We start from the raw sequence: 16399 nt of genomic DNA, 5'->3' as shown, positions 1-16399 counted from the left end.
ATGACTTCACTTATTAAGAAAAACAAGGCTCGCCCACCCGCCCTATCTCAATTGTGATGATTTTTTTATTCGTCGTGAGCCAAGGGGGCGGAGCTTAATTACAAAATCCTTATTTATTTTTATCAGCGTCATCTGTCATAGTTCATCAAAATGCATCATAATCCGTTATCATCCCTCACAGTAAATACACTAAGTATTTCGTCATTATCGTCATCATTATTGGTCATAGTCCGTCATAATAAATAATAATAAGTAATGATATTCCGTTATCATCAGCATTCGTTATAGTGCGTCATCATCAGTCATAATAAATAATAATATTAATAAATAACAATAAATAAATAGGAAATAATCCGTCATCATCATTACCCGTCATAGTTCCCCATCATCCGTCATTTTTATCATTTTCGTCCATCATAATCCATCCCAATCTCAGTTTCTTGTTGTCGAAATAAGTCTACACATATTAAGAAAAAAAAGGCAAAATGTAGCCCCGCCCACCCGCCCTATCTCAATTGTGATGTTTTTTTTTATTCGTCATGATCCAAAAAGGCGGAGCTTAACTGCAAAATCCTTATTTCATTACGAGAAATTAAAAACATGTTTTTGAGTATCGTATCGTTCAAAGAATGCTATGTATGTATAGGTATTAAGAAAAAAAACAAAGCCAAACATTAGGCCCGACCCATATCCTCCTCGACCTCAATTCTCAGTAATGATGAATTTTTCATTCGTTGTCGGATCGAGGGGCGGGGCTTAATACAAGATCCATATTTGGCTACAAAAATTTACCTTTTTAAACATAGTAAAGTTTCTTTGTTATGTATATTAAGAAAAAATGCAAAATATAAGCCCCGCCCTCTCTCAATTGTGCTGGTTTTTTTTATCGTCGACAGCCAAAAGAGCAGAATTTAATGGCAAAATCCTTATTATTTGTCTACAAGAAATTACCATGTGAGACATGTTTTTGAGTATCGTGTTCTTCAAAGAATACTATGTATATTAAGAAAAAATTAGAGCCAAAGATTAGGTCCCACCCATACCTGCCTAAATAGTAATGAAGTTTTCATTCGCTGGCAGACCTAGGAGCGGAGCCTAATGCAAAATCCCCATTTCCTTACCAAAATTTACCATTTTCAACGTGTTTTAAGTTTTTAAGAATAAAAAAAATCATCACAATTGAGATGGGGTGGGTGGGTGGGCGGTGTATATATTTTGCCTTTTTTTCTTAATATACATAATATTCTTTAACAACACGATTCTCAAAAACATGTTATTAATTTCTTGTAAAGAAAGAAGTATTTTGCAGTTAAGTTGAATCCTGTTGATTCAGGGCGAATGAAAAAAATCATCACAATTGAGATAGGGCGGGTGGGAGGGTTTACATTTGGCCTTTTTCTTTTAATATGTGTAGACTTCTTTTCACAACATGAAACTTAGAGCTTATTTGAAAGCAGAAGTACACAGCAATAAAAGAGCGCAGATACCAGTATTTGAAACACCATTCAGTGCGCATGCGCACTACTTTCACAGAATCAGCGGCGTCGAGAACGAACTTCCTTTACTCTTTGGACCTGTTTTGTACGTTCTTATACTAACGCGTGCAACGTGTAGACCCCAATAACAAAACTAATGGTCCGCCACTGAGTCGTCCATACTCTTCGCCCATTTTCGCGCTTCGCGCATTCATCCCTCCCGCTCGATGTACTTCTGGTTTCAAATAAGCTCTAAAACATGTTTAAAATGGAAAATTTGTATAAAGAAATATCAATGAGGCTCCGCCCCATAATTGCAAAATCCATATTTCCTTGCAAAAATGTATCATTTTAACCCTGTTTTATGTTTCTTGTTATGAAAAAATGGCTATGTATATTAAGAAAAAAAGGGAAGCTATAAGCCCCGCCCACCCGCCCTATGAATTCTGATGATTTTTTTATTTGTCGTAAACCAAGGGGCGGAGCTTAATTGTAAAATCCTTATTTTTCTACGAGAAATTGCCATGTGAAATCTGTTCTTAAGTAATCGTGTTATACAAAGAAAACTAAATGTACTACTTAAAAAAGAAAACCAAAAGAGAAGCCCCACCCATATCCATCCCAAGCTCAATTGTAATGAAATTATCATTCGTTGTGAGACCGAAGGGCGGAGCCTAATTGCAAAATGGAAACTTTTCTACAAAAATTTATCATTTTAAACATGTTTAACCTTTCTTGTTGTGAAAAGAAGACTCCACGTATTAAGAAAAAAGGGCAAAATGTAAGCCCTTGTAGTTATATAAAAAAATGATGGCAGCTATGTAAAATATGAGTTTAGGTGATTAAACGGCTTAATATTAGTGGACATCATTATCTCTATCAAAATTTGATTTTCGTGGAATTAGTGTTGTCAACCAGAAAAATATCTACCTTACTTCAGGGGATTTTCCTTCAGCACTGCACACCCAAGCCAATTTGATTGGTTGAAAACCCTACGTCAACGGCAACGTGATCGGATGATATAAACAACGCATACCTATCTTGCAACGGCAACGGCAGCGGCAAGTTTATAAATCGACCTTTACCTTTAAGTTATTGTTTTGTGCTTTTAAGCTTACGCTTAACGTCAGAATTTATCCCAGAAAACTACTGAACTGATTGCTCTGAAATTTGCGCACGTTTTAGGGTTATTATGATTGTGGTAAACCGCTGTGGTAAACCGCAAGTTTTTTTGCATTGGAAAATAGTGGACGCCTTTAATAAAAAAAAAAACACAATCAAACGTAAAAAGACATTTCATTAAAAAGAAGTATCGTAGTCTAACCTAAAAATGACTATTAATTACGTACGAAGTACATATTGGTCCTTATCAATTATATTTACATGAACATATAAACAGAAACTTTGGTCTTCTCCAGCTATCACAAAACATCGAAAACAACAAACTAAACAAATTTTGAATTTTACAACCTTCCTGAGAAACCTAACTATGACCGAAATAATGAACATTTTCCTCACGCAAAATATTCAATATTCTTATGTACAGATTTCTAGCAAATACATCCAAACAAGTGTACAAAATGAAGTAAACCAAAAACTCTTGTATTCCTCAATGTACAGTCTTCGCTTGATTTATACAAAACTTTACATTATTTACAAAATGAGATCAAGATCCGAAAAGTTCTCTCCTTTTCAAACTGCCACAATCTTACTAGGATCAACTTTAACCCTAATAAACATTGTGTCGTCTTTCATGAAGTGCCGCTTCTTCAGCATCTCATGCGACACGAACTTCGGGAACCCAAAACCCAACGAATCCGGTTCCTTGCTCGGCCTCTGGAAATTCTTCCAAGTCGGGTCCGGGATGAAGCTCTCCACGATATTGCACGCCTTCTCGGGACACGAGGACTGGTCGAAGAGGGTGAAGGAGACGGAATGGGCAAACGGCCACCGCAAGAGGGCGTCGTATTCACCCGGAAGAATTTTTATATAGACTGAAATGTGGGAATCTTCTCCGGCGCCGTTTCCGTTGGGGAAAAGCGAAGCCTGATCGAAAATAGATTTAATACCACAATCAAATCTAAAAATGCGTTTTATTACCTGGAGTTTGTATCCGTATTGACTAGTGTAGAAGGGCGGTGACACCAGCTCCATTCCCTCTTTGTTCTTCGCCTCGTTCATCTTGTCCGAGAAGTCGCTGATTTTCCAGATGAGAGTCCCTGAGTAGTTCAGGGACAGTCTGGAAAGCGCGCTTTTCAGGGACGTGATCTGGTGCTGCTGCTTGGTCACGACGGTGCAAACTAACGCGAGGTGCTGCTGACTACTTTCTTCCAAGTGCTTCTCCATTAAATGCCGAGGACCCTGAAAGAGCTTCTTTCTAAATATCTACTAACTAAAGAAAGTGACAATATTTACCTTGAACCTGCAGCCCGCATCCTTGTACGTGCAGTTGAGCACCGAAACCGTGCACTCTTCCTTCAAGTGCGTCTCCAGATCCTCCTTGGCGAGCACGTTGACGTCACAACGATTCGGGCAAGCCACCGGCACCCTCCCACACTTCAAGTGGTGCGCGGAAAGCGTGTCGGCGACGAACTCCTTAGCGCAAAATCTGCACGGAAGCAGGCGTTTGGAGCACTCGCTCACTTTGTGGTGGCTCAAGTGTCGGCGCGGCACCTTGACGCCGCACTTGTTTTCGCAGTATAGGGGTTCGTAGCCGCAGTTGCCCACATGGTTCTGCTGGAAATAAAATTGCAATGAAGGAGATAAGGCGAAGTTGGCGGGCGGAAATTACCTCGAACACGTGGCCGGTGAACTCCTTGTTGCAGAACTGACACCTGGCTCTGCGCTGGGGACACGTGGTTTTTAGGTGCTCTTCCATGATGACTCGGGGTATTTGAGCACCGCACTTTCCTATACAGGGGATGGCGTCGTGTTTGCACGAGTTTAAGTGGGCCTGGAAGAATTTGTTAATTGGGTTTATTAATAGCACGTGGAATATGGGTGCGAAGGCGGAGGTTCGTTGACATTTTTGGGAATGGTAATTGTCAAAGGTGGAAGTTGGGCGGATTTATGGGGTTTTGGCTTGCTTTTGTAATTAGAAAAGTGTAGCTATAATGAATGGATCACAAAAAAATCTAGAAGACTTAAAAGACGATAAATTACTATGTTCGACAATGCTTTCCTACCGTTCCTGTTGGTTAGAAAACTACAGCTACACTTCGTTAGAGCAGACTGTTCATACTATTTTCGGGCGATCACTCCATCTGGGCGATTTTAGTATATGAACGTTGACTCTGCATGAAGTAAATTTTTACATATGTGTGGGACCCGACACAGTAATAAAAAAGTAATAATATAAATTTCGAAAAAAAGTTTTTAAATATTTATCACACTAAACCCGTTTCAGAATATTATAATTTAAGGTTAATTAACGTTTGTACATACTTATTTAGTTCATATTACTACAATACCATGCATAATGTTATTAAAATGCCAAACTAAATTGTGGCAAAAATGATCTTTGTCTCAAGTGTTTATTACAATGGGAAAACCTGCTCCGACATTTGCAAAACCAAAATCTCCCATAAACATCCCACAGCGGTGAGTGAACTTTGCTTTTTTGCGGATATCTCAGCCTTAATGTTGACAATTATCTCTACCACGAACCAACTTTCTTCTAAATTGTTTTATATGGTCTATACATACCTTCAGTTTCCTCAGCTCATCCGACCATTTGCATCCTTCTTTATGGTGAATGCAGTAAACGACAGAGCTCATAATAGCCTTCTCCGACTCCGGATCAGGATATATCTGGAACAATAAAAACTCTTATAAACAGATGAATCAATATTTAGACGTTTGTATAAACGTAAATAAGCATATTCCACATCCGAAGATTTATGACCATCTTTTAGCGAAATATTGGCTCGGTGATTACAGAAATGACCTCATCTGGTGATAACGGTATCTTGGTCCACTACAATTTCGCACTTCTGTGACATCGCTTTCATTCATCACCCAGTGACATCATCACGCTGGTACATGTCTTAATACGAGCATTAAATGCATGTTACGACCTACACCTTCGGATTCACACTCTAGAATAGTCATAAATCTACCGAGAAGATGCTTTTGTCATGGATTTGTAGAACAAACACGAAACCCATAAATTTTGCTTGTTGAAACTAAACTATACACTCAACAACCACCCAGAATTACCACCCGCATCACACTATACACCAGTAGCCAGAAATAATTTTTCTGTCACTAATTAAGAATAAGTTTTCTAGGAAAAAAAGGGTGGAGGTGTTTTAGAATTTATGAGTACCATATTAAATGACTTCATTCAGCCCGAGCAGCTGTCTGGTTCTTAATTAGAAAGCAAAAAATGTGAAAAATTTAAGCAGTTCTGATATCTCCTTTTACAAAAGGGGTCTGCTGTCCCATCTGGACGCCTACAAATCGAATATTTCAGTGGGTGTAGTTGCAAAATCCATATTTTGAATGAGGCACACCTGTTCGGTGTAAGTAGACCAATTTTCGTCACACACATCTTGGATAAAATCGTTTGCTTCACAGAAAGCGCTTGATAAAAAATCGGAGGTTTCCACGTCATAATTATGTTTTGTGGTTTCAAATTCAGAGATGATTTACAGATCAAGACGTAATTAAAAAAGTCACCTACTTAGTGTGCAGATTGCACCTGTTTTAGCCAGCTGAACTGAAATAAATCAGCTGGTTGTCAGAACTTACTATAATTACATAATAAGTAAGTAATGAGTAATTAGCATACTGTGTATGAGGACGGATTTTCCACTTTCCCTAAAGAATTTGGTATGGAAATTTATATTAAATCTCGACTCGGTAAATTCTCGTACACGGTACTTACGAGATTTTTTTAAACACTTAAAAAATAAACCGATATTTACTTCCAGAGTAAGTTAAGTTCATAGTTCGAGTTCTCGCTTCAAGAAAATGAAAAAGTATGTCTACCATTTCCGTTGGTCTGTCGCCTCTTAATTAACGCTTTACTACACATAATTTCTGACTGCTGGAAAATTTTAATGTACTTTAAGACTTGACACTGAGTATTAAAACAGAGTCCTTGTTTCGGCAAACAAATCGCCTCTGCTCTACATTTCAATTCGCCTCGCATCTAACACGCGCGTTTTCTCCCAAACCAGCCGAAATCGGCAAAAACGAAAACGGAGACAGCACTCTCAAGTAAAAGTAGTGCAAAATAATCGTGTTCTTTTGACATAATTGCCGCGCGTTCTCGCTTAACGGATCTAAGAATAAGAGGTCGAGCTACCAGCAGGTTGATTTGTAGCCTTCATCATAAACGACATTCGCCGTATATATTTATTTATCAGCAATGATCATCAAGTAGGCGTTGCTACAGGTACTGGCACGTCCTGCAAGTCCGGACATGAGGCGCCTTGTCGCAATTACCCGCGTCAATTACAATTCAATCCTGACCTGAATGAAGAGAAACCTCGCAATTGAGGAACTGAGAAAAGGCAGTTTTCCTAATGATATTGCGATATGCTCTCTTAATTCATTAACGTGGATAATGATATAATGGGCGTGATTATGAAATGGAAGAATAGAACGCACCCACGAGGACTGTCGTAAGTGATACGGTGGAGTGGTTCTGAGGAAGTAACGGACTTGAGGGTTCTTCGAAGATAACGAAAACATATAAATAAACAGTGGGAGAACTGAATGAAATGTGTGCTTTGATGGATCACGTACTGGTATCATAACCGACAAATAAAGAAGCGGAATTGATAGATCCTTTCAGTGGGATTTCTTCACGGAGTGCGTTTACTGAGAAAACGTTTAGCAAACAAAAGCCACATTTATCGACGTGGTGTAATATCAGACGTGTCACCGAAAGAACCGCATAATCGCAAAATTGACAGGAAATGTGGGTGCATCTGAAACGCATAGTAGTGCAATATTCCTTTATGTCACATGAGAACAGTCAAATTTACTTTGAAAAATGTAAAAAATTTACTGCGATACTATACATGGGATCCGCAAAGTAGAACACATAAAATATAACGACTTTGCTGAAGTCAGGTAATACAATTATGCTGCATTCATATCACATGTGATAATAATCACGCAGACCAATATTAGTTATTTACATTATAGGTGCGGCTAAAGTAATATTAACACACGAGTGTGATGTTTGCATTAGCCCAATGTACTTACAAAAATTTATCTATTTGTAACTCTTAAAAACGATTTTAAATCAGATTAAAAATATAAGTGTGGTAATTGTTTTTCCCGCACAGAAAGTCTATGTGGCAACAGAAAAGCCACAATATAAGATTTAAATTAGGGTCATTATCAAATGGTTTCACAGGAAGTGAAGACCTTCGATTTTTAAACGGAACTACCCTCTCTTTAACTTTTGTACGAACACGGTTGTTTGTATGACTGTAGATATCTTGAAAAATAAAAGTTGTTTTCATTTCCGGTGACACTGAGCAAAAAGAATGGAGTAAAAATGATTTTGAGAAGAACACTTTCCGTAAATATGTAACAATGATCGGTTTGCTCACTTCACTGAACAACTTGCCAAAAAAGTGGAATAAGTCCGCCCCTGCAGCCACACATTTTGCAGCCATTATGCAAATGACCCTTCAGAAAGACAACCCAGATAAAGTATCCTCTTCCTGTAAATTCCAATCTCCTAACTAGTCCAAGAAAATAGAGAAAATTCGTTACATAGCTAATTGAAGGCTGTGTGCAACGCACGAAAAGAACAACAACCGGCAGCTGCAGGTTGAAACCTGTTCATTCTTGCAGAAATCCTGTTTGTCAATGCGTAAGGACGTTGAAAAGTTATTGTTTAGGGAAATGTGCAATCTGTGTAACTGGGTTAATTATCGTCATTAAACACGAAAACTCCACATCCCGAAAATTCGGCACTTACTTGGTTGACTTCATTCAACGAGCTATTCTTCATGTTATTAATTTCGTTTTTGCACGGCGGCGACAAGGACATGTTGCTGGGGGTCGGCGTGATGGTAGGACTGCCAGGACTACTCAGGACACTCTCCTTCGAACTCTTATTCGGCGAAATCCTGGCCGGAAAGCTCAAAGTTTTTGTCCACTGGACTAAACTGCGGACCATTTTCGGAACACTCGTATCACAAACTGTCGCGACTTCACCGTGCGCATCGACGAGCCGAACTGTTTTGAGTTCTGTTTCTTCTTGTACTCAATCGGCCTTTCGATGGCCTTTCTCCCACTCTTTCTCTTTGAAAAACAGCTGTTGCTTGTAATTGTGCACGAGGTGGGAGTTCCTAACGTACTTTTCGAGATTTTTAGGGACGAATGTTGCTGATAAATGAGCGAGATGAATGTTAATTTGACCGTTGGCGACCGTTACGATTTCGATTTTATAGACGACTCCTTTTTGTGCCTCCGACTGGATGGTGGAGGGTTTATTTATGCGTTTTGGCGACTGAGGTGATGGATGTTTTGGAAATATTTTTATGCAGGACTTTGTTTAAGTAGAACAATTTGTGACTAAGCTGCAGTTTTTAGATTCGTGCTTTTTATCAAGGCTGAAGTGGACATGGTTGCGGTTTTAGTTAATACACGAGTTCATATTTCGCTCTAGTTAAGGATCGGTTTTTAATGTACGCATTATGTAAAAAATTACTGTGATGCACTAGTTAGCTTGACTGTTTATGTAATGCTTTATTGTAAGTTTACTGACGTGTGCTTAGTAATTATTAGTTTACTTTGTCTAGAGAATTTAAATTTGGCAAATATCGGGCTTGCACGCGACTAAGATTCACTTTATGCACAAATACATAAATGGAAGACCTATTATTTCATACTCAAACGTTTAAATTTAATTTAAACTAATATTTTAAAACTCATCCAGGAAATACTAACTCATTTCTATAAACGCAATTTCCTAAAAAGCTCTTTTGATGACACTAAAACCATGCCTTACTCGATATTTGAGCAAATGGAATCCCAATTTCGAAATCATTACATTAAATCATATAAAAAAACTTTCAACGATCAAGTAAAATACATGTTTATTAGTGTTGCTTATCTAATCAAATTTAAAAAATGATAATATTTGATTTTAAACATTTTTCTCCAAAAATAGTTGTCAGCTTGTTGAAAAATTGTAAACATAAAAAGCAAACAACTAATTGGCCTACATGTACTAACACAATAATTTTCAGGAAAACCTACACGGTACACGGAAGTTTGTTTATTTCTTTATTATTCCGTATAGGTATTGCCTCAGTGATAATTGACCCAAAATTTGGGTTCAAAAATCTGATATCTGAACAATCATCTCCAGGTTTATTGTCTCTATATCCATATCTTGAAATTAGTCGAGAGTTGGACACATTTATAGCATCAAGTATCAAAAATCCTCATCAATATGCAATGAGCACGATTTCACCCCCATATTTAAGATCCCCTGGGTACAATGAGTCACAAACTCCCTCTAAAAATCAATAAGTTTCTACAACTCATTTAAAGCAAGAAGCACAAAAGGATGTTCAGCTTAGATTATAATAACGCGTCAGAACCTCTGGTTCCTGTTAAAACCTGCCAATACCCAAGAAAGTGACCTTGCCTTTGGCTTTTCTTTGCTCTCAACGGTTGATTAACCCACAGACCTAAAAGCATTGTAAAACGGGTAATTATTGTGATCAGTACGAAGTAGCATTACAGGTAGGAAAATGTCTCTTTGTTAGAAAAATCAACAAGACACGTCCATAAATTACTATTTATTACCCTTTGTTGAAAAAATCTAGACTTTAATGGGTGTCCGACGACAGGTAAAGCGGACAATGACAATACTGTGGTGAAATTCATTTATTTTTTGTAAATATTTGTAACGGGGAGACGCTTATTCATTAAGGAATGAAGACTTAATGTCACCATAAAGCGTGTGTGAACCTGGATGTCACAAAGAGTAACTGTAGTGATTTCGCAAGAACATTCTTGAACATGAGTCGGAAGATGATTATTATCGACGCTAAGACAAAAGGCGGAACAGGACGGTACTTGGCCCACATGCAAAACTGTGACTTTGTTCCAAATATGTATTAAGAAAATTGTGTTTTCAGAATTTCACCAATTTCAAAATTTCACTATTAGAAAATCGTTATATTGTTTTTAATATAAGTTAGGTACAAACTTTATTTTTTACAGTATTGTTTATACACAAGGCCAAAAAAAGGTGAATTAATAAATCAAAGATAAAAGAGTAGACATTTTGAGTGAGATTTACTTAACAAATATTTGACTTGAGACGACGTCACAAGTTTTCTGGAAGAGATAAATGCGCAAACTAATTAACGTTTTATTACTTTCATAATAATCTTAATATACACACAATCGAACTGGAAGTTGGCGAGTTTTGAAGATTTCAGTAAATTTCAAACAGACGAGAAACTTACGCATTTTATACACTTTCATGTTTTCTCGACGTTTCATGACTCCTGTACTACGAAAAAAGTGATCTCCGGTTTCCGTCTGTCTGTCTGTCGTCTGCGTCGATTTTTATTAGACACGTAATCTGTGGAAACTAATTAGATACGCCTGCATTTATGGTGTCTTGATTTTTTATTTTTGACATCCAGATTTTTTCAAAATTGTATAACAACATATTGCAAAGTAACTTTGAAACTGCAAAACCGACTAGTCTGAAATCTTGTAAACATTTTAAGTTTATCGTAATCATGGTAAATCGTTACTCAAAATTTATTCGTTTATACCGTCTGAAAAAATTGATGACGTCATCTCAAAATTTTGTCTAAATTATCCACATCTTAGAAAATTCTTTAAAAGATGTATTAAAAGGCCTCCATTTTTTGACATTTCTGAATCTTCTGAATTTTTGAAAATTACAGAAGCTTTGTCATTTTAAAAATTCTGTAAAATTATTGAAGACTCTGGACTGCCAAAAATTTATAATTCTAAAAGTTTAAAAATAAATTTTTACTGAAATGAGGTACAATAAGAAGAACAATATTTGGATGTACCTCAAGCATATACAATAATACAGAAATTTCGATAAAACGTCATGATATAAAATTTATTAAAAACCTACAAGTCATAAAAAGACCACAATCCAATTAACAAAAAATTCTACAAGAATGTTTAATTTTGTTATTAAAAATATTTCAATCTTTTCCAAAGACCTGAGAATCTAAAAATGTTGATTCCTTGAATACTGAAATAAACTGAAATCGTTATTTTTGAAAACCTGAAACTTCGATAAAAATATTCATTTATAAATTAGATATTATACTAAGAATAATCAAATCCGTATACCGGGTGTTTGTAAAATGGCGGATTAACCCTTCGGTACGTTATGTAGGGAGGTTTCAGGAGTCCCAAAAAATTATAAAAAAAATTCTATGATGTAGATTAGAAAAAAAACCTAATTTTATAAAAACAAAATTGACAACACTGCCCGCACCTAATGGGTCTGAAATCCACCTTTTATTTATTTAGGACAATAACCATAACAACCAGTAGTCATGTCAAACTGTTATTTTTCATTAATAAATAAACCAAAAAAAAAATTTCATCAGACATTTATAAATTACAAACAAAAACAAAATAAATAAAAGAAAAATCCATCAAAGCACAACAAACTAAATACTAGAGAAAATGTTCAAAATTCCTGCCTTATGCATATAACTAAGCTCGTAATGTTTACAAAATTTTGAACATTTTTTTGTAAAAGTTAGTAATCAGTACTTGCTAAGTTAAAACTGATTTTGACAAATAACATACCCTCTAAAAAAAGGGAGGGTGGGTGGGCGGGGCTAGTAGCTGTCAAGATAAGACTGATTTTGGCAAATGACGTACCCTCTAAGAAAAGAGGGTGGGTGAGCGGGGCTAGTGCTTGCTAAAATCAGTCCTATGTCAGCAGCTACTAGCCCCGCCCACCCTCCCCCTATTTTCTTAGAAGGTATCTCATTAGCCAAAATCAGTCTTATCTTAGCAGGAACTAACCCCGCCCACCCACCCTCTCTTTTCTTAGAGGGCATGTGATTTGCCAAAATCAGTCTTATCTTGGCAGCTACTAGCCCCGCCCACCTACCCTCTCTTTCCTTAGAGGGCATGTGATTTGCCAAAATCAGTCTTATCTTATCACGAGGTAACCCCGCCCACCCACCCCCTCTTTTCTTAGAGGGTATGTGTTTTGCCAAAATCACTCTTATCTTGGTAGGCAATAGCCCCCCTCACCCACGTTCTCTGTTCTTAGAGGGTATGTCATTTGCCAAAATCGGTCTTATCTTAGCAGGTACTAGCCCCGAGCCCCGCCCACCCACCCTCTTTTTTCTTAGAGGGTATATAATTTGCCAAAATTAGTTTTATCGTAGTAGCTACTAGCTAGGATAAGACTGATATTGGCAAATTACTTACCCTCTAAAAAAAGAGGGTGGGTGGGCGGGGCTAGTACCTGCTAAGATAAGAGTAATTTTGGCAAATGAGATACCCTTTAAGAAAAGAGAGGGCGGGTGGGCGGGACTAGTACCTGCTAAGATAAAACTGATTTTGGCAAATGAAATATCTATGAAAAAAGAGGGCGGGTGGGTGGGACAAGTACATGTTAACATAAGACTGATTTTAACAAATGACGTATCCTCTAAGAAATTTAATTAAATTATTATAAGAAAAGACACTAGAAGCTCCAAAGCACTTTCAAAAGAACCTTAAAATTGTTTTAAATTTTCCAAAAAAAAAACGGGGTCCCAAAATTAACTCAAAAATAGATCAGTCAGGTCAGTACAGAACACCAAAGTCCCCCAAAATTGTTTTAAATACTTTGCAAAAAATCTCCATGGGCTCCCAAAAGAATGCACGATGGGTATCCGAGAGTCTCCCGAATTAAAAAAAAGTTATTGTGATAATAAATGTGTTTAATTGTAAAACGTAGCAAAAGAATCAATTTTAAAATCGTTACAATTCCACCAAAATGTGAGAACGATTTTTTTTTTACTATTTTTCCCAGATTCGCCAGTTGATTGTTAAAAGCGTAGCGGAGAGTTATCCGCAATTTTCAGACACCAGGTATATCATCAAAAACTTACATTATTAAAATATTCAACACTGTGGAAAAATTAAGAAATACAGGTAAGTTCTTAATTATACTCAGTTTTTTATTATTATACCACATCTTAGAAAATTCTTTAAAATATTTGTTCGTTTTCTAACATCTCCGAATTCAAATTACACAATTTTCAAAAAATAATTACACTTTTGTAAAATTGTTGAACATTTTGAACCTCTAAAAATATATAATTCTAAAAGTCTAACAATAAAGTTGGTTAAAGATTCATCAGAAGAAAAATATTTGAAATTTGTAAAATTATATTAAAACCAGTGAGAGTTATACAAAGAACAAAATCACATATGAATTGTAGCTTCTAAAATAAAAGTAAATATAATTTTGATATTAAAAAATTGATCGACAGGACTTCCTTCGCCCCTTAAGTACAAGTCAACAAATCTCGCTTCTTCGAAAAATTAAAAAAATTGATTTTGGCATCCCCTGTACATTAAAATATGTAAATATAGATAAATAATACAAGTCACAGCGCAAGAAGCTAAATGATATTTTTTAAATGTGCTTTGACAACTTATAAATTTTTTGTTTGTCTATGACACTCCGCCACCGTCTATGATTCGAACGCATTATCATTTGACTAAATAACCTTCGATACTTTTTTTATTATCGCACACAGGACTCAGGACTACAAATCGATTCAGGACTCAGCCTATTCTTCCGACAAGAGAAAGGCCTGATAAGCTGACGTTGCACGTAAAGAATTCGTTTCGTCCACCGCACCATTCTACATTCCTGCTGCTTTGATCGCGATCAGGTCGATACCTGTTTGAATCCGACTGCAACCTGTGTAGGTATCGCCCACACCGAAAGGAACAATCCACTAATTCACTCAAATAAACAGGAACTCCTTTGACCCGAACAACGCTGCCGACTCTTTATTTACAAACAAAGACCTCCGAATCACTAAACTAAGATTTTGAGCTTGTCACCGAAAAAATCATCTCGGCAATGATGAAATGAAATGGGACAGGGTGTGACCGATGGGTTGTTACGCAGTCATAAAACTTGGGGGGTAGAGTTGCCGAATCTTTTATCTGTACCCAACAAAGGGCCGAAGTACCCTGAAAAGAAAGTCGGCGTAAAGGCGGGTGAGTCATCGATGGGTGATGGCAAAAGTGTGATTTGGGACCACAGACCACATTGATTAGGTAACGCGATGAGGCGAAGAATGTCTGAAGGTTAAATTTTAACGAAGATTCGGAAATTTAGTATGCTGGAGGATGAGCTTCGAACAAAGAACACGCGCCGAAGCGATTTCAACAATGGTTTGTTTGGACTTAACCGAAAACGACATGATGTGTTATTCGGACAAAGTTGAGGAGTTGAGGGGAATTTAAATACAACTATACTGGTCCTGCGAGCCGGATACGACAAACTGATATGATTTTTACGTTATGTAACGAATAGTGCGATAAATTTGATTAGAGTAATTACGGTTTTCGTAATTTCTCTAATTTTCGTAACTCTGATGTCAGTTGATTACCCTAATCTTGTTCCTGCTTTTGTAACGATCTATTGTTCATGTCGGGTTTATTAAGGCGATATGTTTTCCAAATCATTGACTTCCTTACGGAGTTGTCATCCAGAGATGGCATGTTTTGCGTTTTCCGTGTTTCGAAGTGGAATGTAAGATTTAAATTAGATTCTCACTATTATGGCATTCCGGAGGCAAAATCCCACAATACTTCACCTTGTTACTGATAAGTGTTCACCTTGTACAATAGCATCAACTTAGTAACTGTAATATTATCATATAATGCATTCTTTTCAGAATTAAGCGAATTAATTATTACAGAAAAAATGTTCACTGAGCAAGAATTCCATCCGTTAAGGCCGTCTGACACGGTGTGAATTTTTATACAAATGAGTCTACAAAAAATATCGAGGTACGAACTCACAATGGCTAACCCAATTACTTCTGGATTGTCGCAGATGAGAGAATGAGGAAGGAATTTTGCAAGCGTAACACCGACGAGATTAAAAGGTTAATTTATTTCAGCTAAATCTAAAAAAAAAAACTGCAGAGTTGATATTTTTGTCTTTGATGATTTTCAAATTTGTTAGCGATGCGTTTATTCGTTAAATATAGGGAACAGTAATTTACGACGTTATTTATGGTACAAGTGAAAAATGCAAATTTATTTTACTGCAAAGAAGGTCAATTTTAGCAACTCTGCGATCAAAATTAGGACACAATTTTGACGCTATACCACACACGATTCCCTAATTCGATAAACGTAACAACTAAGAAATTTAAACTATTTTTAGTCAAGTACAAACAACAGATAAATGAAATTGTGGAACAATAAAAATTTAGCAAACTATTTGAAGAAGAATTTTGAATTTATTATCTGCAAAAACGGAAACTATGTGGTTCAACAAGCTCTGTAATTTCCGAATTATTCGTACCCTCACAAGTTTATTTAGTGATAAATACTCTAATCATCATTTTATTTCTCAATCTCATAGTAATTTCACCTTTTGTCAAAGGATTCCGGGATGATTCATCCTTCAAACAGATAACGACAAATAAATAATTCGCGAACGTTAAAAAAAGGAGTGTTGCTTATTTATTTTTTACAGGCGTCAGCTGATCCACCGGTTATTTTATTCCTCAAGAATGTGCTTTAGGCGTTTACAAACAAACCACTCGTTTTTAAACCCAATTGCCGACAATTTTCAAAAACTAAAGTAACAATCGTGAATGAAACTAGAATGCAAAATGCTGAATTATTACACCATTCATTTAAGAAACAAGTTCAAGCACTCATTGTATCCGTTT

At 36.6% G+C, this 16399-nt stretch overlaps 1 protein-coding gene across 5 annotated transcripts in view; it reads right to left on the bottom strand.

Annotated features, from left to right (window-relative positions):
• Positions 1-2754: 2754 nt before the first annotated feature.
• Positions 2755-16399, bottom strand: part of LOC135140845 (TNF receptor-associated factor 4) — a 47999-nt gene continuing 34354 nt past the window's right edge. For 3 of the 5 annotated variants that reach the window (XM_064071585.1, XM_064071577.1, XM_064071595.1), the window contains 5 exons: positions 5181-5285; positions 4267-4428; positions 3891-4211; positions 3576-3836; positions 2755-3521 (listed from right to left, as the gene is read on the bottom strand). In XM_064071585.1, coding sequence (XP_063927655.1) covers positions 3168-3521; positions 3576-3836; positions 3891-4211; positions 4267-4428; positions 5181-5285 — 1203 coding nt within the window. In that variant the 3' untranslated portion in view covers positions 2755-3167. Of the gene's footprint in view, positions 3522-3575; positions 3837-3890; positions 4212-4266; positions 4429-5180; positions 5286-8421; positions 8722-16399 lie in introns of those variants that run through there. The other 2 variants (XM_064071569.1, XM_064071560.1) reach the window with 2 other exon arrangements.

This window comes from Zophobas morio, unplaced genomic scaffold (genome assembly GCF_036711695.1).
Source record: "Zophobas morio isolate AGI-343-1 ecotype UQ-CSIRO unplaced genomic scaffold, CSIRO_AGI_Zmor_V1 ptg000004l, whole genome shotgun sequence".
NCBI classification, from domain to species: Eukaryota; Metazoa; Arthropoda; class Insecta; order Coleoptera; family Tenebrionidae; genus Zophobas; species Zophobas morio.
Note: the sequence above shows the minus strand (reverse complement) of the source record. Positions and strands in the feature narration are given on the sequence as shown.